Genomic DNA, 26,727 nt, shown 5'->3' with positions numbered 1-26,727 from the left:
TCAGATTCATTTTAAGGAGTCATTGTACACGGGGGACATTCTGAAAAATGGCAAATATTATCCCATATTATCAAAAAGAGTGACCAGGCAGATCCAAGAAACTATAGGCCGGTAAGCTTAGCATGCATGCATCATGGGTAAATTAATGGAAGGAATTATTAAAGAAAGATTGAGCAACACATGACTAGAACAGGAGTTTTACTGAACAGTCAGCATGGGTACAGATGAGGGTGGGTTGTGTTTTACCAACATGTTGGAATTATGTTACGAAAAGGGTATGACCACAATAGTGCATATTATATTCTTTATCTTGACTTTCATACAAGTCTTGACTTTCAATAAAGTTGGCCACATGAGAGGTTGGACACCAAAGTCAAAGACGTAGAAGATTATGGCGCGGTATGTAGATTGTGTACAGAATATTGCTGAAACACAGGAGAAAAGGGTCATGGTAAGAGGAACCTTGTCCGAATTGGCTGATGTTAAGAGTGGTGTTTCACTGCCATTGATATTTTTAATATATATATATATATATATATACAGTAAATGAGTTGAATAAGAGTACCTGTATAAATAACAAGGTGGTTAGGTCTGAATTTTTATAGGTGGACTTGGACAGCATACAGGCTTGGGCAGATTTGTGGCAGATAAAATTGAATCTAAGTAAACGTAAAGTGTTACATATAGGAAGTAAAAATGTTAGGTTTGAAAGCACAATAAGAGGTCTGAAAATCGAAAGTACACCTTATGCGAAGGATTTAGATGCTGTTGTGGACTTGAAACTATCAACTGCCAGATGGTGTTCAGAAATCATTGAGAAGGTTAACAGAGTGTCCGGTTATATAGCGCCTGGATGTGTGGAGTACAAGTCACAGGAGGTTATGATGAAGCTTTCTAACGTGCTGGTGAGGGCTCATCTGGAGTTCTATGTACAGTTTTTGTCTCCAGGCTACAAAAAATGACAATAGTAGTGCTAGAAAACGTCCAGAGGAGAGTGACTAGGCTGATTTCAGGGCTACAGGAGATGAGATATGAGGAAAGATTTAAAAGAGCTGGGCCTTTACAGTTTAAGCAAAAGTAGATTAAGAGGAGACTTGAATGAAGTGTTTAAAACTATAAAGGGAATTAGACTGTTAATTTAAAATGAGTGCATCAAGAACATGGGGACACAGTTGGAAACTTAAGGATAAATTAAACACAGACATTAGGAGGTTTGGTCTTTGTACACAGAATCATAGACACATGGAATAAGTCACAAAGTAGTGTGGTAGACAGTAGAGTTTTGGAGACTTTCAAAACTAAACTTGATGTTACTTTGGTAGAATTAAGTGGATTGGACTGGAGAGCTTTGTTGGGTTGAATGGAGTGTTCTCTTCTAGATTATTCTAATGTTTAAAGAGACTGATACTGGATCGGAAAATACTAAATAAAGTGGCCAAATTAAATTAGTACTGGTTTTGTTTGTTCTTATGTCTATCAAAATCTTAAAGATTCTTCACTTTTAGTAGCTCTAAACATTTTTGTAAAGTTTAACTGTTTTTAATATTGGAGAAGTTGTAGTGAACAAGACATTGCCTGAGTTAACAAAACACTATCAGAAACTGTGCTTTTAGTTTTTATACTGTAGAATTTCAGGATTTTTTTGACGGCAATTTACACTTGTTTGCACCCTCTACAATCCTCTGCAAACTAAAGTAGGTTTCTCTTTCCTTAATATGACGGTACCGAGATTAGACTCGCAGTGCACAGAGTCCTGGTTTCAGGTCCCAGGTCATGCTCTTCCTGTGTGAAATGTACACATTAAGTTTTGAAATTACATATTCTCTATGGGGCTGGAGAGTAGCAGCATGTTGATTAGCACATACTTGGTGCACATAACAATAATGACTCTATATTCTCCATCTGTCAATGTTGGTTTTTGTTCTTGGTGATCTTCTTTCCTTACTCATTTCAAAGACATTCCTATTTGGTTATTTGGTGGCTCCAAACTGATTGTGGTTGTTTACATGAGTGTAACCTGTGTTGAAATTGCTTCCTGCCTTCTGTCTGTTCAAGCCATTATAAGTTTTGGGACCTGTGACTTTTAAGTAGGTAAGGTGGATTTGATGATGGATGGTGTATTAGGGTGTTGTACCGTGTTAGCCATTATAAATGTAGAGAAAAGCCAAGCAAAATGACACCTTTTATTGTCTAACTAAAGATTGCAATATGCAAGTTTTCTAGGCAACTCAGGCCTCAATTACATGTTGCCTGAAGAAGGGGCCTGAGTTGCCTCAAAAGCTTGCATATTGTAATCTTTTTAGTTAGCCAATAAAAGGTGTAATTTGGCTTGGCTTTTCTCTACATGATGGATGGAGGAATGGCTTTTATTGTACTGCTCTTCTGGAGCAAACCTCATCCCCATATGTTCAGAACTCAAGCTTACTATTACACATATATTTAATTACTATAATGATTCATTTAAAGTGTGGATTGAACCTGTGCCCTTCTGCTTTACAGCCCAGCTTCTTAGCCGTTTGGTGCCAGTCCGTGCTGTCACTGGCAAGAAATTGATCAACCCGACTCTCTCAGTTCCTCACATGGAGAGGCTGGCTGCAAACCTGTAATACCTTATCAGGTGGCATTAAAATATAATTTTTTTTTACAGTAGCATAGTGGCTGCTCCTTAATCCAGAGGTCTTGAGTTTGAGCCCTGCTATGCCTGTCTCCAGGTGGATGAGCTGAGAAGAGATGTTTCTCTGATTGAATTTCTGAACAGAGACGGGTGATGTGTAACATTGATAGATCCAGTAGGGACTTTTATGAAAAAACTACTCCTCTTTTATTTATTTATTTATTTATTTTTAAGCTTGTATCCCATTTCAGGTTGTATAATTTAAAATATATTGATTGCGCTTAGGGTCAATAATGCATTATGAAACTGATAGACTCATAGTGGTATTTGTGGTAATCTTTAATTCACTACATTCTTATGATAGGCAGCGTTCAAATATGGATGTAAGAATTTCATTTTACTCTGGACACATGACAGTACTCCTACCCATTGTCAAATCTCACAAAAACCTTCTAGAAATGCGAACAATACCCAGGTTTCAGTTTCCAGGGTAATGTGTTAGAAGCACAGGACTGTTACCGTGGTATCTTCAGCTATAAGAGCAACCATACAAAACGAGTACCATCATATATGCCTCAGTCCCATTGGTGAGCAGGGAGAGGAGAAATCAGATAATGTTGGTGACTCAGTGTTAGCCAGCTGATACATTCCAGTATGCTAAAAGGCACAGCTAAATGGATGCTCTGAATCCTAGCAATATGATATTCTGGGGGCCACATGCATGCATTGCACTGCTCTAACAAAACATTTCATTGTGGATGAAGTGCCTGAGGAGTCCCTGCTAATTCCACTGATTTAAGGATGACTGAAAAGACAATCACACTAACAGATGGTGGCATTCATAATTCATGAGGCTTAAGGTGCATCCATTTTGAAGTGAGTGAACATCTGGGACGAAATTAAAAATTGCATCATTGATGTGCTCAGATAGCAGCATCCCTTTGTCTTGACTTTAGAGCAGTCTTCTAAACCTGACAGAAGGAGGATAGTTGTTAGCAGTTAAAAGTGAAAGATCATTCTTTCAGTTAAGAGAAAACTGATCTGGCCAGACAGTTCTTTGAAGCCCCTTCTCTTAACCAGTTTCAACTTATGTAAATGTGTGTGTATTGTGTCTATTGATGGCAAATGTATTTCTTAGTTATGATGCTTTGTGTGTCTCAAGCAGTGGCTTTCATGTATCGTTAATACTTACAGTTATAATCCATCTTAGTAAAAGGATTAAGTGTCTCTTTGCCTGTCCAGTTGCTAGCTCTCTATTATTCCAAACGATGTCGCATAACAAACATTTTTTTATAATAAAATGCATTGCATTTGTTATTCCATTAGATGGAGCATCCAAACATTAGCACTGCTTTTACGAATCCCATACCAAGTGGCACAAACACAGACATTTGCACTCTATGGAGCACTGCAAACATTAACACTGAGGTCTAAGTGGATCACCTAGATTTTGGCCAAACTTGGATAGGCTGAACACACACACACACACAGTTAGTAACATGTTTGCCAAATTTTAATTCATATTTGCAGGGAGGTCAGCACCACTAACCACTGTGACAATGTGCCATCTAACTGTACATGGAAATGTATATAAGTGAATATTATAGCTTGGCCAATCTCTTGATTTGTAGCATATATATATATATATATATATAAAAATATAGCCCCGCCCGCCAACTCTAACCCTCCTTTCGCGCCCACCCTCGAGGCATGCGCACTGCCTGCTCATGTGCCTGCTCCCAACACCTCACCAAACACAGCCTCAGTCGCTTTGGTCTCTGCTACAGTCCACATGCACCTCTGAGCCACATTGACTTTTCATTGTTCTTTTCGGTTCCGGCTGCTTTGCTTTGCTAACAGGTCTCTCTCATTGCTGCCGTCTTTGTTTGTCCCCGCAAGCTTCTGTTCTCCCTGTTGTTTCTGTGCCCCTTCTTTTTTTTTATTTGTTAAACCGACGCTGAACCCGGAGTGATGGCCGCCGCCCTATTGCGATGCTGAATAGGGGATTGCTGAACTGTGTCTTTCGGGAAGTATTCACCCATCCATGAATAATTATGCGGCGTATGCCACGCCGCGGGTCGGCTATACTCTTTTAAAATACACTGGCAAATTTATCACCAAATCTCTCCACTATACGCTAGCACTGCTACCTCTTCAGGATATGGACAGTTGTATGTTTTTGACGCAGCTACTAAAGTATGCTTACAAAATAAAGCAAATTCTGCATACAGCGAAAATGTACTTCTCCAGTTAGATTCCATGCTCAGAACCATCAACCCCTTTGCTGAATCATACAAACACACGTATGAAATCGCGCAGTACAATCCAACAGCATCTGTACGAATGGTTTTTAAGGAAACCCCTAGGCAGGATTTACGACGATACAGTGCTCTGACATGTCACACCGATGTTGCAGTGATTTTCGTTGGAGAAGATGGCGAAATGCCTGCCGAAAGGGACATTTGCATCTATCCCCATAGGCACCTTCTGTAAACCAGATTTTTGTGCTCAATATGAATTGCGATCCTATTCATGAGCAATGAGGAATACTGAAAGTACTTTGCACTCCAGCGGCAAACTATTCCAACAGTACGTTGTAGATGCATATGTTAAAACAGAAGGCGCACGTCTCAACTGTCTCAGATTACATCAACAAGATCTGCGCGTTGAACTATCGGACGCACTGCAAGCAAACGCTGAAAGTAACAACGTTCGTGTAGGCAAAATGATCATATTACCGTCCACATTTCCTGGAAGTCCAAGATACATGCAACAAAACTATCAGGATGCCATGGCCATAGTACGTAAATTTGGAAAGCCTGATTTATTTATAACTTTCACATGTAATCCTGCTTGACCGGAAATTCTATATGCACACTGCGTCTTTCAAGAAGTATTTACAGTATTACTTCTCGATTTCTGAATTTCTTTCTCACCGTTTTCCGTTCCTATTCTTACACCGCCGTATGCTATGGCGGCTGTCGGCTAGTCTCTAATACAATTTATAAGCTTTACAAAAAGTTGAAAAACTCTTTATTTCATTAGAAAAATGTATACAAGTTGCATATATGCAGTAAATATGACAACTTTAACCATACAGCAAAGCTGCTTAGGAAGGATCCAATTCTTGATGGGGCACCTGTTCAGCACAGGATCCACTCATACATACATGGCCATTTTAGAATCACCATCTAACTGAAAATGCATTTCTTTTTGTCATTTAGAGTAAATCCACACATGGTGAACAAACTTAGACCATTGTTTAAATGCAAGACTCTAGAGCTGTGTCACCATAGCTATAGCCATTGTGCAACCATCATCCCAAGAAACTTACAAGATGTTTACATTTCTAAACACAACCAATCTAGAAGGCAAGGATGGATCTTGCAACCTTGTGGGTTTCTACCCTAGTGTTTTAGCTTCTACAGTGATTAGCACTTTCTACTGCTGTTCACCAGAAAGTCAGTTTGTAAAATGAAGTTTGATTTGTATATAATACTAACTGCCAAGTATAATCTGTGAAAGATTCTATATAACACTCACTGATAAAGCTCTCTTTCTGTATACACTTAAATTTTATTGAAAGTCATAACACGTGCATCAGTTAAACCAGTTTATGATGCATTTTTGACAGTTTAGCAGTCTTTATTATCTTTGCAGCTCTTAAGTGACAGGAAATCAAACTGTTATATGCAGGAAACCAGTGTTTTCAGGAAAAGGTGTGTTTTAGACACCCCTTTGCCTGTGCAGTAGAACAAGGCTTTTTTCAATTCCTCAGAATAAGGATAGAGCAGTGGAATTATTTTTATAAATTTCTTTATTTGATTTTTCTATTTAACCTTTTCAGAGAGTTAATGACATTTTTGCAGCCAGTTATTAATTTACATTAAGCACATGGTCTTGATGTCATTAAGCTCTAGCTTCAAGAGCCAGTGGTTTGATATAATGGAATTCGGTGTATGAGACTATACTCGAATATAGTGTATCTTCGTAGGTTTTTAGCAGCAGGCCCCCTGATGTCACCACAGAAATGCCAAAGGTGTTTCCAACAGCAGGTAGTAATCAAATTGTGGTTTAATTGATCTGTTTGTCAATCAGTCATTAAGTCAATATTTATTTAACACATCTTTTACAGTAAAAAACATAACTGTATCTGTTACACCAAATCAGAGAAACCTTCTGCTTAGCCTCTGTAGCAAGTTTTTTTTCTCAAAAATACATGTAAAAAGCATTGCATTTTTTGTATTGAAATATACATTTTTTATTAAATCTCATCTTTCTATTGTAAAACATGCAAAACAGTAAACATATGAAGTCAGAAGTGTAGAAAGTATAATGATACAAATAATTTTAATGTATTATAATAAGAACAGTATAAGTGACGTGAAAGTCACTTTCAGAATCCCAAAATTGCTTTCAGTTTAACTGACTGTTTCAATTTCACTGCCTGAAGACAGAGTCATCTCATCTTCAATGCTGATGAGAGGCGTTTCTTACGAGACACCATTATTCGGCTAGGAGAAGATGCATCTACACCTTTGCCCGGGTAACACTACGACCTGATGCTTGCACAAGACATGCTTATATTATGGCATGAGTAACTCTTGGCACTAATGCTGTTGGCACTTTTACAGCCCAAGTAAACCTCAGTCAGGTCTTGCACAAGACCTGTCTATACCATTGCCTGAGTGACAGTTGAGACTAATGTTGAGGATGTTTATCCATCTCACTATTATTAATAGTAGATGATGATTTCAAGTGACTCGGCCCACACCACATAAAGATTGGGAATATTGAGTTAAAGTTCATAACACATATATTGGCACATAATCTGACCCTTATGGTTGAGAAGGACCTGTGCGATGTGCTGTTATATATGTTGTAAAGCTGTCATAAGAACATAAGAAATCTGACAAATGAGAGGGGACCATTCAGTCCATCAAGTCAGTCTGTTTTGCTAATAGCTAAGCTGTCCCACTATGCCATCCATATTCTTCTTAAAAGTTGTCAAGGTTTCTTCTTCAACTACTTATCTTGGTAATGTATTCTGGAGTACCACAACTCTTTGCATAGCAGGTGCTTTCTGGCTTCAGTTTTAAATGTCACTACCCCTTAATTTCCACTGATGTCCTCGAGTACATGATTCACCCTTAAGCTGAAAGAATGTCTTTGCTCTACTTGATCAATGCCTTTGAGGTTTTTAAATATCTGGATGAGGTCCCCACACAGTCTCCTCTGCTCGAGACTAAGCTGTTTTAATTTTTGTGAGTCTGTCAGAATAGGACATATCCTTAAGTCATGGGGTGTATGTGGTAGCTCACTTCTGCCCAGCTTCAAGTGCTGCTATGTCTTTCTTGTATCGTGTTGACCAGAACTGCACACAATACTCCAGATGTGGTCTCAATAGTGCATTGTAAGGTTTGAGTATAACGTCCCTTGACTTAAAATTTAACCAATGACAAGCATTACTATGTTTCCCATTTAAAATATTGCTTGAATATGCACAGATGTACCTTTAGTATTTATTGGGTTAGGCACATATCTTACCTTGAGGTACATGTAGACCATTAACTGCTATTTTCTCAATAAATTATTAAACTTTCATACGTAGCTCAAATGTTTTGAGCTTGTGTAATATATCAATAGAAAATTCCTTGTTAATTAATCATGGGGGAGGATCCCATGGTGCCTCACATTCTCTTACTTAATTTAAAATCATTAGCCTTCTTTGCTTTTTCTCACAGAGATTTGTTGCAGCTCAGGTGGAGATGAACATTAGCCAATCAAGACAGAAGCAAAGAAGAGTCTAAGGGAAACTGAATATGAGATTAAATTTCAGCTGAGGTTCCTGGGTTCATATCTTTCTGTTTGATTAAATATAATTGCAAATTCTAAAGTATAAATCAGACTTCAAGCTCTCCCGTCAACTGTTTTAACTGCATATCACTATATAACATATTGCATGACTCTATTGTGTTAATTTTTTACCTAACCTCTATTGACAAAGTTGAATAGTCAATAGTTATGTGTCATATTTTGAACAGGAAAGGCAAGTTCATATATAATCATATAATCACTTATATTGCCCTCAATCTGAAAAGTAGGAATGAAGGAATATTTTCGGTTGAGATTCTGACCAAAAGGGGTTTAGAAGTAATTGTCAGAGCTGGATGAACATTTCAATGTGAACAGAGTGCTCAAAGCTGATTATGGATAAGGGGGCTGCATATCTGAATCTGCATTTCATTTAGGGTTCTGTTTAATTACCTAATAGTTTATCAACAACAATGTATTACTTGTTTAGCTCAAAATTGCACAAGGAATGCTTCCATGGGCTTTAACAGGCACTGTATTTTGACAGCCTCAGCCTTAACTCTCTAAGAAGACAAGAAAAAAACCTCCCAAAAACATGTAGGGGAAAAAAAAATTGGAAGAAATCTTGGGAAATGCAACTCTGAGAAAGACCCCATTCTAGGTAGGTTGGGTGTTGTAGATAGGTTTGGATGTTAGAGAAATTGATTAAATACAACACACAAAGCAGAACACATGTAATCTTCTTCACAGAGCTAGATGGCCAATCTATCGTGGCCACCTCAGGCACGTAATACAATACTACAAACTGCTTTGTTCTTTGTTCCTTACCAATGCAGGTGCAGTACACCATGACAACTTTCAAGGCAAAATGGAAGAATAGATTATACCACTCACTAAATTATGGCACTATCACATATAAGGATATATATTTGTTAAAATACATCAAAAACAAATTAGAAATTATTAACATAAATCAAAAACAACACTATATCTGTCTAACAGATAACTGTAGAGCCAGATTATAGAAAAGAAGTCAGACAAGCCAGACTCGGTCAGAGTCCTGAGGCCTTATCTATGAATGGCACATGCACCCAAAAATGTTGCATACGCCCATTTCCACGCTCTCTTTGAGATGTGTAAAAACTAAACTTGCAGTAAAGCCATGCACATTTTCACAGCAGGGTTCCCCCCTTGCGTACGCACTATTTTGCTTGGTTTTGCAAAGTGACGGCACCCAACGTCAAAGCAGTGCTAGTGTTTTTGTGGTCTGCATTTCTTTTTTAGATTCACATCTATGATTTTTGTTTTTTCAAATGTACCTGTGACGATGCGGGTTCCGCTCCGGGCTCCCATCTCTATTTTGGGAGCTCTTGAACCCGACACCATCGGTAATGTAACTGGATGAGCTGGACAATGAAGACCTCAACAACGAAGGGGATGGTGCAAAAAAGTGCAAGAGTATTATTTAAATCCAAACCAAAAACAAAGTATTCAAAAACAAATGCAGTGCATAAAGTTCAATAAATACATAATCCATTAAAAACAAGTGAAAAATGTGGAGGTTAAACTCTATTAAGTAGTTCCAGTTAAAAACGGGGTTAAAACAATGGCTGGAAGCAGTCCTCTTACAAACAAAGCCCGGTGCCTTCTTTCTACTGCTGACTCTCCCGCTTCTCCCATCCAGGCTATGCAGCTGACCTTCTCTGCCTTCTGCTGGTCTGTTCACCTTTCCGATTCCTGGCTCCAGTGGGCTCCACCAGACCATGACTTGGGCTCACCTGCGACCAGAGCGCTGATGCTGGGGCTTTCAGTTCCCAAGTCCCAGACTCCTTTTGGTCACTCCCGCTCGTCACTAACACTCAGTGGGAGTGAACACTACTTACTGCCCCCGGGTGCTGGCCAAACTCCCTGTTAGGGCTCACTGCATTTGAACAAATCCAAACTTTATTTTAAAACCAACCACAAGCAACCAAGAAAGTAACATTGCAGGAGTTCACGCTAATAGCCTTACAACCCGATCACTGTAAACACTTTTTTTTAAAATGAGTTTTAAGCACAGGGAAAAAAATTGAACATTTTAAAAATCCGTAACTTAATAAACAACCAAGAAAAGTAACATTGCAACAATTCACGCTATGAACTGAAAAATTTACATTTGAAAAATTTGTAATACAAAAACTAATCAGAAACCACCAAAAAAACTAACCTTGCATGAGTCGATTTCTGGCTTAAAGTGAGGAGGAACTGGGTGGAGAGGAGGTTACAGTGCTTAGAAGCCATGGTTAACTGCAAAAGCACACGAAATACTGTAGAGCACAAAGAGATCACAGGTAAATCACACACGTCTGACTGAGAACAATGAACAGGGAGCGGCTCAACATGTGCTTAAATACAGTAATCGTCGCGTACGACCCGAAAGGGAAATGGAATAGAGCACAAAGAGTTCACAGCGAAAGCACACATGCATGTGCAAGTACGCACGTCTGACCGAGAACAATGCAACACGTGCGGAAATCATTGACACACACAAACCGAAAGGGAAACTGGCTTGTTCATGAACAGAGGCAAAAGTTTGGCAAACTTTTTGCTCCTAAACCGAGTTGTACGTGTACCGAGACGTTCGTGAACCCAGGTTCCACTGTAGTATGTTTTTCCTTGTGTCCACTTCGCATTTGCTGAAATTCTTCTTTTTTTCATGTGCCTTTTCCATTGTTTTTTAAGCAAACAATGACTGGAAGGTATTATTTATGTTGATTTGCATATTAAAATAAGCAAAATTCTGAGAGGAGTTGGGATGAGGCTTTAGGCGCGTGCGCAGGTGTATTAAATTTTATGTTTATTGGGATTTGTAAAGGGGAAGTGCATGGAACTTGGCGTATGCACAGATTTATGCTTCTGGATTTTTTTGTCCACTTTTGTCTGTATGCCATGTTTTAGTGTGAATTCTAAGCATATCGTTATACATGAGACCATCGCCTACACACTGCCACCCCACAATTGCCCAAAGGGGAAGTGCGTAGAACTTGGCATATGCAGATTCATGCATCTGGATTTTTTTGTGCATAGACACATTTCCACACACCATTTTTTAGTATAAATTCTACATATGGCATTATACTTGAGTACCCTGGAGGCCGCGTCCAACTCACTGCCTTCCCCCTATTGGCCATTGTACAGCTGGGTCAATGCTGGGCTGGCCAATCTGATGAAAGAACCCATATACCCATTGATTCCAGTACTCTGTTATCTGAGATGACTTTTCCATAGGTAGGCATACAACTTGGCAGTAGCATAGTGGCACCAGGTGCCACATGAGGATACAGAGAAGGGAAACAGAATACATCTTGTATTACATCCATTCATATTCTGAAACAGCTTCTTGCAGAATGGAGACAGGGTTTGACAGAAAGAACAACACTGGGTGAGATCATTGAGCCCATTCGCATGCAGACATACCGGGTGCAGTTTAGTGTCAAAGATCAACATGGCTACATTTCTTTGGAATGTGGTAGCAAATACATTTGAATGTGATAGAAGGACATGTAAACCTGTCATTGAAAGCACTTGAACCATGAGGGGAAAATGCCACCTCCCTCACTTCTGATTGGGGTGGGGGTGGAGGGGGATTCTTTTTTTCTTTGTACCAGATATCTCATATACATGGTTTTGGGGTCCTCTGATTTTTCTGTGACATCTTAAGAAATGTCTAGGATGTTGAAGAGGGTCCTACAACTGTGTGGCATCTAATCTAAGGTTGGTTCTTTTCTAATGCTCAGTATTACCAGGATAGTCTTTATCCCTCTGCAACCCAACATTGGGTTAAGCAGACTTGAGGATGTTGTGCTATGTGGCTTGTATAGTGCTCCTCTCTTTGCCTTTCTGTTTAACAGTGCACTTCATATCCTTCTCCTTCTACTACTTCTGTTGTGTTTTTCATTTTTCGCCCAGCTGTTATGACTTTCGTATGTCTGGCTCTGTGACGTTGTGAATATTGTAGTGAAGCAAAAAATATGACACACAGCAAGGTGTATTTATTCAAATATTTAACATGTTTTTCATTGGTTTATTGAAAATACAAGAGGAGGAATATTGGAGAAAGGGTAGCTTGAGTATTGGATGGGAAAGTGAAACTAAACTACTACTGGCAGCTCACAGTTGATTTTTTTTAATTTATACCCATGTGAAGCAGATGGAATGTTCCAAAAGCTAAATTGTGTTAATTTGAATTTCATATTTATGTCACATTGGCCTAGGTGAAAATATAAGGACATTTATGGCCCACTAACTGTCTTTACAGAGTTTGTAGGAGGCCACCATAAGCCTGCTGTCTGATTCTAGAGCTGTTTTGTATGGAATATTTTGTTAAGATTGGTTCCTGCCATCTGCCTCCCTAAGTTGAATTAATCAGGTTTTATAATATTAAAAGTTTATTAAAAAATATAATCTGTTCTCTTTTCTTTCTAGAATCCAGACAAAGCCCAGCCCTTAATGGATTTCTGAATGTAGACGCATTCCTAGAACCCTGCAGGAGCCGCTATGAAGAGTGAGATCTCATCTGATGCGTCCCGTAGACATGAGACCCTGAAGGGAGCTCTGGCAAACCCCGATCCCATGGAGGCAGCCAAGAATTTCCCAGCCGAAGTGGAAATGATTGGCACCAAAGTGGGAAGCGAGTTTTCACCTCTGTGTGCAGAAACTGGCCAACGGCAGATACGGGACATCAATGGCGGTCGTCGGGAGCAGGACAAAGCCATTTCTGCACGAAAGAAACGCAAGAGCCAGCAGGCTGGCCCTTCAGAAACTCAGTCGTGCAGCCTGAAGGACATTCAGAATGGAGCCTTTGCCCCACATGACAGAAGTGGACTTGATGGACAGAGTGAGGAGGATAATGAGTCATCCCTTAGTGATTGCATTTCGTCCCCCTCTTCCAGCCATCACTTTGGGGACTCTGAGACCATTTCCTCTGAGGATGAGGAGGATTCGGACAAGGCTGCTGTTGTGGCTCCCAAATTGGGCAGCGCAGGGCGGACACAAGGAAGCAGGCCACACAAGTGGCCCCGGCTGGACACTGACGCTGTTTTGATGAAGCGTCCTTGCCTTCATGACCGGCAATCTCTAAATGGCAAGCGTTTTATAAAAGCTGCAGGCTCCACTCAGCGGACTCAAAAACAAAAGGAGCGGCTGATGCTGCAGCGTAAGAAACGGGAGGTGTTCGCCAGACGGAAGTATGCACTGCTGCAAAGCACAAGCAGTTCAAGTGAGAATGAACTCACCAGTGATTCTTCATCCACGTCCTCAAGTGAAGGTGAAGAGGAGATGTATGTAGATGTGAGCAGCAGTAGCCAGCCGAGCATCACCGCTGTCACCACAGGTACAAGTCAATATGTTCACTCAGTTGATACTTACTGTCCCATCAGTTAGTCACCCGTACTTTTCCTAGCAATCTAGGCAAGGCTGTACTTGAGTCTGAGGCGCTATATGAACTGAACAGGTGACATGATAAAATGTAATTTTGGGGAAGGAGTTAGTCCTCTATTCTATAATACCTTTCTTGGGAAAAGAGATAAGAAAGTGAATTTAATATACAATTCAAGTTTCATACAGAACCATTCATGCAACGAAACCAATGGAACAATACACTGATGGCTAGAAGTTAGTAGTGTTTTTTGACATAACTGCTTTGTTTGTTTGTATATTTTGTTTAATTCAAAACAAAATGTACCCTTTTACAGTATGTAATGTATCGTATACAGTTTTGGTCCTTGCTTGACATTTAATCCCACTGAAAAATATGTTTCAGTGGAAAAAGAGAATGATTTGTGAGCACACAGATGGTTGGGTATTCCATTATCACTATCAAATACTCTGATTTGTCAGACTTCAGTGCTTTTCTTTTTGTTTCTGAACTTGTTTTCTATATCTATTTTTTTGAAGAGCTTCAGTAAAAAGTCAGGTTTCCTGCAGGGACAATTACATTTCGGGCAGCATGGTGGTGCAGTGGTAGCACTGCTGCCTTACAGTGAGGAGACCTGGGTTTGCTTCCCGGGTCCTCCCTGTGTAGGTTTCCTCCCATGGTCCTAAGACATGCAGGTTAGGTGCATTGGTGATCCTAAATTGTCCCTAGTGTGTGCTTTGTGTGTGTGCGTGCACCCTGCAATGGGCTAGCGCCCTGCCCAGGATTTGTTCCTGCCTTGCGCCCTGTGCTGGCAGGAATTGGCTCCAGCAGACCCCTGTGACCCTGTGTTATGGTATAGCGGGTTGGACAATGACTGACTGACTGACAATTACATTTCTCTCTTCTTGTATATATAATTATGGTAAAGAAACTAAGCTCTGAATAATGCATTCTTTTTTTTATCTTAACAACATCATTAAAACACATGTGCCAGTTCAGGGTCATGGAGAAATGGAGTGAAGCATTAGGAGTAAGACAGAAACCAACCATACAAGTATCATCAGCCATCACAAGGGCACACTTGCACAAACACCCACATCTCCATTTAACCTTAACATTAATGTCTTTGTAATGTGTTAGGGAAATGGAAGTAGTTGGTGTTAAACTCATGCAGACACAGAAAATGTGCAAAAACTACACAGTGACTTGATAGATTTGAATTAACGTTGCTGGAGCTGTGAGGCTGTAGTGGTAACCATTGTGTCACTATGTGGGCAGCTATCAAAAACCACAGGAAGAAACCAAAAGAACAATTTATTATTCACTGACTGCTGGCAGTTACTTCAATTTTTACATTTTTTTATACAGTATGTCATAGAAAACAATTACAAAATCTTATATGTTCGCTTCTTGCTTTATATAGTGCCTTACATACAGTATATAATATTTTATCAAGGATTGTTGCTAGGCTAATGCACAATTAACAATATCTTTATAGATAGTGCTCTTCGTATTTGGCACAATAATAAACACATAGCACTCTCTCTCAAAAACCCACTTAATTCAGTTCTTCATCGCAGAGGGCAAGAGCCCAGCCCTGTGTTCAGAGGTACAAGGCCAGGAAGCCCTGGATAGGATGCCAGCCCAACTCGGGGCTCACTCACTCACATATGCACCACATTCACTCAGAGTCACTTGAGAAGCGTCAGTTAACACAGCACACAGTTCTTTGAGATGTGAGAGAAAGACCCCCCTTGCAGGAATTAAACCCAGGATGCTGGATCCATGCCTTGTTCAGTTGTTGTTCCTTCCTTGCATCTGCTGAATCCTGGGTCAGGTTCCTGCTGCCCTACATCCCTGCCCTGGACATTCAGTTTAGGAAAATGGGTGAATAAATGATGAATCCATAAAGCAGCAGCCCTTGTCTCTCTGCCATTGTGCCCCCTTCCTGATGATCATTGTTTCAGGTCTAATCATTTATTCACTTGATGACCACTACCCTGGAATTATTTGGCAGTTATATTCTTCTTGATTTTATATAAGTTTATTTTGGGAAATAGTACAAACAATATTTTTTTTATTACTGTTCAAATTAATTCAAATTTGGATAGTCATACAGAACTATAAAATTAGAGTAAAGGAAAAATTAATGCAGCCATGTGCCGACTTGCGGCTTCATTTTGGTACTGGCCATTTAGCCATATATGAAATTGGCCATATGTTGGTCAGAAGGTGTACAGGTTATTGCAGTTGAGGGCCTGTGGGTTTGGTGCAGGTCACTGGCACACATACTTTAACTGCTGCTATGGAGTAAGACATCTTTTTAGTCTTGGCATCCACATTGAAGGCAGTTTCTCAACCACTGGGTTCTGTTGTGGGTTCACTGCCAGTGAATCACAGATTACTGTTGTAAGTTTGCCAGTGGGTCACTTAGTGTTCATTAGCACTCCTACATCTCTACTGTTTGTGCTCATTTCACTAAAGAAATGGTTTGCAATTGCTGCCAGTGGGTTGTCCAAGATTTTAAATGGCAACAATGAGAACACATGCAGATAATGACTGGGCATAGCATTCAGATGAGGACACTGGATTTGGAGACCTCGGCACTATCCACTGGAGCACTGTGCTGTTCCATAACAGATTAAAAAAAACTAATAAAGATGAATTGCACATTGGATGTAGCATTAGACGTCTGTAAATAAAGTTTAACATCAAATAAGCATTGAAATGCTGAATGTAGTGACTTTTCAACACTGTTTAGAGCTTTGAAGACACAAACGGGAAAGATGTTCTCAGATCATGTGATATTTTTAGGAAATGGCAACCTCTAATACAATGTATGGAGCATAGTACATATGGTATGCCTAGTAGTTTTCATTACGTCTTTGCCCTGTGGAGCCATGGTGAGTTATGCCGCAACCAAGCAAGCATACTATTCACTGGCCCATGTGTATTTTATAGAGTTCTTTTGTACAATGCTCATATGAAGTATGAAGGGCTCTATATAATAAGCTTATTAACCTTTCTGAAGACTTAAGCCTGTACCTTATGTTGTTATGCCATAGAAAAATAAACACTGAACTTTGAACACTACTTACTGTATATTTGATCTACTGAGTGTGTTCATTCCTGATGAGCTCCAGCCCTCCATAATCCTGTATTAAGTGGGTGTGAAAAAGAAATGAATGAACAAGTGAGTGCAGAAGATTAATTTTTCAATGTGTATCGGAGCACCTACTTTTTATAGTGATTATTACTCATTGCAGTTTCCGTTTGAAACTCTCTAAAATGTAATAGCAGACATTTAAGCTCTGGCCCTGGTTTGCCATGTCTCTGATCTGCTTTTGCTCAAAAACAGGAAGCTGGTGCGTTTGGTTGTTTTTTGTTCTGTTTTTCTTTCCCACCTCCACCTCCCCTATTTCTGACTCAGTAGTTTATGCGTAAAGTATCATGTTGATTCAGCACTGTGCAGCATGTTCTGGCTGCAAGCATGATCTAATGGGGATTTTGCACGTGGCTGTTGTCCTTTCTCTTCCAAGTTGCCACCTTTCTTTTGTCACTCGCTGTAGTGGTTTTGAGTCATGCTACCTGGGCCTGGTAGCTGGTTAATTGGTTAAGAATTATGAATCAACCTCATCTTGGCTTTCCTGTTACAAATCTTCCCTTTAAGCATGAATCTGATTGATTTGACTTACTTTTCTTGACTCCTTAAACCACTTATGCTGTTGTTAATACATTTCAATCAGATTTAAAGCCTATATGTGATTATCAGCTGTGTATGCCCAAGTAGTTAAATGTGTAGCACCAAGCACTCACTTAACTGACAGATACGTCATTAAAAAAAACTTCTGGGTCAATGTATTTTTGAATCTTTATCCCCAAGCAGTACTCCTCCTCTGTTCTTGGGTTTATAGTCCTGCAACGTTAAATAGATTAATCTTCAAGTTCTGTCATACAAAAGCTACGGATTGTACATTTTTCTTACAAACCTTAAGTTTTAGCATAAATGTGCCAGTTAAGATATTAAAAAAAAAAAAAAAAGGTTACATATAATAAAGTGCAGACTGTACCAGTCAAATCATTTGGCTGACATCAAAATAGAAAATAGTTTAGTTAAAAATAGTTTTGCGTAAAGTTGCTGAGTAACGCAAGCTTTCTGCTGTGGGCATCAGAAGTGGACATGCTACTCTAATAGTGTATTTGTGTTAATGGCCAGGCCTGCCTCCCCAAGCCTTTTGAATCTATTGTAGCATAGCATTAATTAAATTGTTCTCTTCATTGTGTTACATGAAAACTGACAAAAAACTTGGTGTAAGTCGTGTCAGGCCATTTCTGGTACCTGTGCACTGTGGGTTAAAGTGGCCAGTGACAATTATCTCACTGATTTTCATCATGCTGACTTGTGTATTTCTAGCGTGTCCATGATGTTGGTTTATAATAAAGTGTTGCATTTTATTCTGCCTTTTTATACTTGCCCTCAGGATTGATTTATTTTATTTATTTTTTTATTTAATAGTAAGCTTTAAATGATAAAAATATGTTTTTGGCCTTGGATGTCCAGACGGGCAAGTTATAAATAATTAAAGCTAGACTCAAGATGGAATAGGTGAGGAGTATGACACCAATTGCTAACAGGTCAGATTGCATTGGGCATTGGCAGCAGTCATACTGTGCCATGTTGACTGCCCCTGGGCTGTGAAATTGGCTATCCTTTTCTAGTCATAAAGCTCAGAGTGAGCTGCTGCTCAGATATTTGTGTGTTCATGTGTAGTACATTGCCATGGCTTTAATCTTTATGCTTTTACTTCTGCCATGTTTTCTAGTGCCTTTACCAGTACTTTTCACAGCTGCTGCATTTTTATGTTCTGTAGTGTAACATCACAAGTAGTTTTAGAAAATTCACAAGAGTACACTTTGAACACATAAAGATGATCATGTGGATCTAAACATGGTTTAAATACAGAGCACATCCATCTTGGTGGAACTTGCAAATATCCTGCAGTCATCCATCCATCTATCCATTATCAGGCCTACTTAGTCCATTTCAGGGGTGTTCTTAGCTGTCGCCTGTCATCATGTTAGAACTGGGCATCAGTACATTACACTGCATACACCTACAGTTACTTATACTGGGCCAGTTAAGAGTCAAAAAGTAAAGAGTGCTGTATAATTATGTGATGAAAACTAGAATATCTTCAGAATACCCCATTATAGACATGAGGAGAGCATGCAACTTCCTTCCAGCCTGAAATTGAACACCAGTGATTCCAGAGTATAAATCAGTGTGTTCCCTTACCTCCCTTCATGCTTTTGTAGCAGAATGAAAAAATATAGTGTGTCCCATTTGACAGACTCTGCATACAAGTAGAGGGGAATCTGCCTTTTATAAGAGGTGATTGATCACAACAGAGCAGATTCAGAATGGCATGGGAGAATAGGGTCAGTTATAATTTAAATGCAAATATGGTAGATAGGAGGGGTATAGAGTTTCAATATAAATTTGAAGGTCCTGACTAGGGAGCCTCATAGATCAGGGGTTCCCAACTCCAGTCCTGGAGGACCACAGTGGCTGCAGGTTTTCATTCTAGCCCTTTTTTTAATAAGTGCCCAATTTGTGCTGCTAATTAACTTTCAGTTTTAATTGAATTGCTTTTCTAAGATTTATTCCCCTGAATTTCTTCATTGTTCCACTGAATTGCTTAATTTTCTTTCCTTAAATGGCACCCACACAGAAATGAAATGTGAAGTGAGTAAGCCAACTGAAGACCAATTAAGTCACGGCCTCAAACTCCAACCAATATCACTCCAACCAGTTGCTTAATTAGGTGCAGAGTCTTGTTGTTAATTAAATGTGCTCTTTAATTCTGTGGCTTGTTGCTGCTCTTGTGGTGCATTAACAGACATTTCTGAAATTGTGGCTCTTCTCTTTTCTAAGACCACCGGTAAAATCTTTTGGGAACCTGAGCAGATCAACATTCCTGAGACCTTCCTCTTAACTTTTTTCAGATATTTTATGATGGACACCAGTTGTTTTGACTCACTTTGTATTTCATTATTGTTTGGCTCTAATTGAGGAAAAAGAAACAATTAAAGGGTCTGAGTTTTCAGGAGCGTCAATTAAAGTTAGTTAAAAAGAAGTTAATTGGAAGAACCCAAACTCTCTTCTTTTAAGTCAGTGGGAAACTGATGTGTTATACTCTTTGAAATTGGAAAAAGTCAAATACTCAGAGGATCCGTACAGACTTTTTTCAAAACATGGCAGGATCTAATCAGTAATATTTAATGAAAAATTTAAATAATCTCATAAAGCACAGAGAATCTATTAATTTAGGTATGTTTATAGGTCTTAACTCTAATGCTGTTTAGCTTGCTCTCTTTCTTAGGGGTGGGGATCGATTTGTTCTTAACTCAAATTTTCTTTATGTAAAACTTGATTGATTTGTATGGAATGCAATAAAATTAATAAAAATAAAAAAAAGAAGTTAATTGGAAGCAAAAACAGGTCACTCATTAGGATAAAGGTTAGAATGAAAACCTGCAGCCACGGTGGCCCTCCAGGATTGGAGTTGGTGACCCCTGTCATAGATGGCTGAGGGGTGGCAGAGTTCTGTGTTTGGGTTTAGAACAGTGAAAAGGTGTGTATCTTGAGATCCCTGAGTGTCATGGAGGTTTATGTGGAATGAACAATGACAAGTGGGATATATATATAGATAGATATATATATATAATGTATGTGTGTGTGCTCATGTATGTACAGTGGGCTCAGAAAGAATTCAGAACCCTTCTCTTTTTTTCTCAGTTTGCGATGTTGCAGCCTGTGCCAGGTTGGGAGCATGCTCAGATGGCACGTTGCTGCGTCCACCACACAAACCATTCAATTATTATTTTTTTTTTCCCCTACAGCAACTCAATACCCTAGAATGATAAAGTGAAAACAGGATTTTATAATTTGCTAATTTATTAAAAAAATAAAAAAATGTCATATCACATTGACGCCAATAATCAGCCCCTTAGCTGTGATGCTCAAAATCTTGCTACTGTGTATCCCATTCTTTTAATAAACACTGAGATGTTTCAACACTTTGTTTTATTGGAATCCATCTGTGGTCAATTCAGTTGTTTGAGCATGACAGAGCAAAAAAACAAGCAGTGATTTGAAGGAATTTCCTGCAGAGCTTGGGGACAGGATTGTGTTGAAGCACAGATCTGTGGAAGAATACAAAAAATACTGAAGCATTTGGAGGTTCCCAAAACCAGTGGCCTTCATAAATTTTAAATGGAACAAGTTTGGATCAACAACGACTTTTTCCAAGAGTTGGCCACCATGCCAAACTGAACAATCTTGGAAGAAGAGCCTTGGTAAGAGAGGTGACCAAGAACCCAATGGTCATGCTGGCTTAGATCAAGAGAACCTGCGAGGAGATCAGATGATAAGTGAGATAGACAACTATCACTGCAACACTCCACCGATCGCTGCTTTATGACAGAGTGACCAGACAAAAGTCTCTTCTCAGTAAAAGATGCATTGAAACCCACTTGGAGTTCCCAAAAAGCCACCTAAAGGACACTGGGATTGTCTCTGGCCTGATGAAACCAAGATTAGTGTCACGTATCGAGGAAAAAAAAGGCACTGTTCGCTATAATACCATTCTATCAGTAGAGCATGGTGGTGACAGCATTATACTTTGGTGTTGTTTTACAAACTTTTAAGGTTTGAGGGAAAGGTGAACGAAGCAAAGTACAGAGATATCCTTAATGAAAACCTGCTCAGGCCATTGGATTGGGCTGAAGGTTCACCTTTCAGCAGGACAATGGTGCTAATCGCAATACAACGACAATGGAACAATTCTGTCTTTGAGTTGCCCAGCGACTTGAACCCAATCGAACGTCTCTGGAGAGTCCTTAAGGTCTCCATCCAACCCGGCAGAGCATGAGAGGATATGCCAAAAACGGTGGTAGAAAATCCCCAAATCCAGGTGTGAGAAGCTTGTCACACCCCAGAAGACTCCAGACTGGAATCGATGTCAAAGGAGTTCAAATAAGTACCACGTAAAAGGACTGAATACTTTTGTCAATGTGATGTTTGTTTTTTATTTTTAATTAAGTTGCAATCCTTTATAAAATCCTGTTTTTGCTTTGCCTTTCTTGGGGGTATTGACTATGGCTTGATGAGGGCACAAATGGTTAAATGATTTTAGAATTAGGCTGCCAAATAAAATTGAAAAAGTGAAGGGGTCTGTGTGCTTTCTGAAACCACTATATTTATGTATGTGTATATATGTGAGATATATACTGTATGTTCATGTGCTCCCTGATATGCTTGAGCAGGCAACTTCAGGCAGATTGCTGTGCTGTGATTGGGACTGGACCAAGGAACAAAGGGTTTTTTGGTTGCTCGTAACACACTGGCCCTTTTAAAGTAGGTTTTCTTTTCATGGACGTCGATTTACTGCATTGCTTCCAGCTCTGGGGGAAGGCATTTGGCAAAGTGAAACTTGTTCATGAGCCATGGGAAACACGTAGGTGGTATAAAACAAACAACAAAATACAGTGAGGGTTGTAGTATCAGCAAGAAAAAAAAAAGATAATAGTTGAACAGCAGCCACTTGTTAAGAGTTACAGAATATTGGGGGTGGCAAAGGAAAGTGGGAGAAGCATGGGATTTACTGTAGCCATTACAAATTGCTAGTGCTCAGCATATTGTTCCAGTCAGTGCATGTTTTCTCCCACTGTTGGAAGAGTTATAGTCAGAATACTAGACGTTTTCCCCTTGTTTGAGTGCATATATATATATATGTAGAGACCCCAGTTGTCCCTCATGATTCTGGATTTCAAAATTTTGTTGTCTTTTAGCCACTAATACTGTTCTTTAACATCTTCCACCAGGCAGTAGAGGGCATTGGCCATTGCTGTAAAATGTTGTGACTCTTAAGCAGTTACTCTTCTCCCTAGCATTATATCTCGCATTGTTGCAGGGTCTGCTTTTCGGAATATTGTTCTCCACTTTTTCCTGTTCAAGTCTTCATGTGAGGTGTCGACTTGATTCATATCATTGTTCAACCAATCCAGCTATCACTTCTTCGCTCTTCTGCACGGTCTTTTGCCACAAAGGTTGAAGTGAAGGGCTTTCTTGTCCACCATCTGGTTGTCTTTCACATGACTGTACCACCACATGCATGCTTCTCGCATCTTCGCTGTGAATGGCACCACCCCCATCATTCTTTGTTCATTACACAATCCAACTGGATCAAGCCTAGTCTCCAGTGTAGCATCTGTATTTCCAAGATATGTAGTGCTTGGTCATGCTTGGTTGTCGCTGGCCATCACTATGTACTGTAAAAGATGAATGGTTGGACGACAGACTTGTGTATCTTCACCTTGAGTTATTTGGGCATTCTATGGTCACAAAGGATGCCAGTGACCTGGCACCATTTCACCCAACCTGCATTGACCCTCGCTTGGGCATCTTGGACTTGCTGTCTGATGAGAGCCTAGTAATTTGAAGTCGGTGACTTTGTTGATGTTTTGTTCATCAACATGTATGGTACCAGGCATCTGTGGGCCATTTTCCATGTATTCTGGTATTGTGGGGTGATCTTCGTGGATGGGATCGCCTTTGCGATTTGATACTTCAGGTCATGCTGCTCTAGTAACCAGTAGTCAATTTGTGGGAATCATCCACCTTAGGTATAGGTGGCAAGGTGCATTGGTGGTTTTTGGCAAAACAAATTGGCCACAACAAAATTGTGTGCTTCTGCGCAGTACAGGATGCTGCATGTTTTATCATTAAGATTGCCCAGACCTTGGAAAACTGTGTACTTACTTGTAACCATCCCTCACCTGCCCTACATGCCCATTCAGATCTCCACCAATGAAAATGTATACATCTGGGGCAATCAAGGATTTCCCAGAAATCGTTCTTTTCATTTTTGGAGCAGACCATTTCGGGTGTGTAAACAAAAGGCATTGCACAGGGTTGTTGATTCAGCGTTAATCTTAATTGACATGAGACAATGAGAAATTCAATTGATTTCCATGACTTGGTCCTGCCACTTTTACTAACGGCAATCATGTCTCCATTTCAGTTTGTGGTTTGGCCAGTGTAGAATGGCTTGTAGCCATTGCCAAAGTCCCTTGGTCTCTTGCCTTTCCATTTTGTTTCTTTTATGCATACGAGTTTGATGTATTGGTTGTCCAAGATGTTTGCTAGTTCTCAGCTTCGGCTAGTGAGTAGTCCAATGCTGATAGTGATTAATTAGAGTTTTTGTTGTCGTCATTGATGCTGGTGGACTAGCTTCTTTAGCCCGCTCCTTTGGCGTGTAGCCCTCGCATACTGTTCACACCGCTAGGGAGAGGGCAACCCACGCCATCTAAAGAGTACGCCCTAGCTCCTTGGAATAAGTTTCCATTTGATGATGCCATGATGCGACCAAACAGTTGTTCCAGCCAATATGCCACTCTGCCTAATATTGGCCCCCACCGTTAGCCAAGATCCCTAGGGCCATTGTTTCCAGCCAACACTGCCAATCTTAAGCAGTAACATACCTAGTTAATCCAGCCAAGAATTGTAGTGAGTGGAACATACCTTGCCACCTTTAGGTGCAAAGTGGGACATCCACCTACTTTTGAAAAAATTCAGACACAACCAACCTAGAGTCACCAGTTTATCTAACCTGCATATATTTGGGGTTGTTTGCAGGAAATCCCTGGATAGAGCTTGTAAACTCCACAGAGACCATAACCTGGTGCAAGATTTGAACCCAGAAAGTTAAATCCTTAAGTTGGCAGTAAAGACCACTGTACCAGCTATATACATTATATCTATCCTTTCAAATTTTTATTTCATGCGGTCCTTTATCTTCAGTTTGCTTTACTAACATTACACAAGCAAAGCAGTAAATTCAAGAGTTAAGTTCAGTGAATCTAAAATACTATATGTTCCCACTAAATTAATTCATTTTCACCTTTTAATACAGGTGACCAGCTAATTGGCAGAAAAAGGAAATGTGAGCCTGCAGTGACAGGACAGTCAAATGACACATTTAGGAAAAGCAGCCCATGTGTCTGGAACGTAGGCGGGAAAAAAATGCAGTGGGATTTGAGCATTTTGAAGTTTTTTGGAATTTGCTTCTATTTATCCGTGATCCCCTCACTTTCTGCACTGAGGGAGGTTGCCCTTACCTTCTTGACTCAGCTGATGAAGGGGACCTTCAGGTAGAAGTGTGACATCTTTATCCTACAGATGTCCTCATCTAGTGGGGCATTTTTATAATAAGCCATCTAGACATTTGTGCCTACATTGCACCCTTGGTAAAAAGGTGTGCTCTTAGTATGGTGATCTGAAGGCAGAGTGACCTTCTCTGCATCTTGACCCAGAAGCAGTTTCATAATAAACCTGAGGTGCCATCAGCTCATAATTTACATGAATGCTGTTAACAGGACAGTTGAGTTTTTGAACCTTTTACAAACAGGCATTGTGAAGAAATTGAGGAAACCAAAGCCAAAAAAGCTTGGAACATCCTGTTTAAAGAGAAGGATCGATTACAATACAGGTTTGTGTTGTTTCTGATTATATTTAGCACCAAGCTAGCTGTGAGAAGTCTTTTTACACATCAGTAATGCAATTTCACTCAATAGAATGTTTATACATTTTGTTTTCTCAAAGATTATCCTTTTCATGCATAATATAGGTGTTTTTTATCTCCTGCCACATGGCTAAAGAAAAAATATTTTGAATTCAGGGTTGCAGGGGTGAAAGACCCTATCCCAACAGCATTTTTGGCTTGTTCCATATTTATCAGAAACTCAGTTAAGAATTTAACAATACTCTGTACATGTGTCAGTACTACTAGTATATTATGCTGGGTGAAGCACCAGTCCATTGCAGCACCCACTTTTATATATAACTTGCACTCACTCAAGTTGAGAACATTTTAGAGCCATGAGTTAGACTTTTCAAAGTGAATGGAAACATTGTGAACCCATGTACATGGAGGGAGAATGTGGAAACTGTACAAAGGCAGTACCAGACCATGGAAATTCAGGACACTGGATCCTTGAGGCACTGAAACTCTGCTACCCTGCCACTAGAAGTTATACTAGCATCAGATAGATTTGAATGTATTAGTAATATGCATTTCTATTAAAAATGCTATTAAAATTTACTTTAGGAGATCAGTCCATCCATTTGTTCGTTCATTTTCTTAACCCGCTTATCAATGAGAGGATCATGGGGAAGTCGGAGCCTATCCTATTAAGCATAGGGTACAAGGCAGGAACAACACCTGAGCTGATTCAGTCCACTGCAGGGTGAACACCCACTCACTCTCTTTCTAGGCGTACCAAAAAATTATAAGAAATTTTAAAAGTTAATTTAAATAGGTAATTTTAGATTTATCAGAAAACTAATTTTTTAATATATATGTATTGGCAGCTGTTAAAATTCCACATTCTGAATTTATCTTAACTGGCTATTCTTTTATTACAGTTATTTTCCTATTTGATTGCCAAGAAACATTGTTCACTTATCTGCCTTCAAGTTGGAAATTTTATATACTGATAAATTCCTGGAATATCACCATTTTACTGTATTTTATTTTACTTTTATTAGTAAGCCTGAGAAATAACTATACTAAAAAGGTTTGCGTCATTTAAAAAGGTGTAAAATTAACTGCTTTCATAAATGTGCCAGACATAAGGTTTATGGTTAAGTATTTTACATACTTGCTTGTCTGTTTTATCTTACACCTGCGTTCCAGTTTCTGACTATTTGAGAAGAGTACCATATGTGATATGCTTTAGAATTCTAGGAGCTGGAAATGCTAGAAGTTTATTACAGCTGCTATCAGTCACTCAGTAGTGGAACATCACATATAACCTCTGGAATCCTGCCTACTGCAGGATG

The 26,727-nt window shown here is 39.5% G+C and overlaps 1 protein-coding gene across 4 annotated transcripts in view; it reads left to right on the top strand.

Annotated features, from left to right (window-relative positions):
* Positions 1-26,727, top strand: part of rnf111 (ring finger protein 111) — a 127,205-nt gene that overhangs the window by 22,471 nt on the left and 78,007 nt on the right. For all 4 annotated transcript variants that reach the window (XM_039773734.1, XM_039773732.1, XM_039773733.1 and 1 more), the window contains exon 2: positions 12,893-13,799. In XM_039773734.1, coding sequence (XP_039629668.1) covers positions 12,965-13,799 — 835 coding nt within the window. In that variant the 5' untranslated portion in view covers positions 12,893-12,964. The remainder of the gene's footprint in view (positions 1-12,892; positions 13,800-26,727) is intronic.

Source organism: Polypterus senegalus, chromosome 12, assembly GCF_016835505.1.
Source record: "Polypterus senegalus isolate Bchr_013 chromosome 12, ASM1683550v1, whole genome shotgun sequence".
Lineage (NCBI taxonomy): Eukaryota > Metazoa > Chordata > Cladistia > Polypteriformes > Polypteridae > Polypterus > Polypterus senegalus.
The sequence above is the reverse complement of the archived record's forward strand: the minus strand, read 5'-3'. Positions and strand labels throughout refer to the sequence as shown.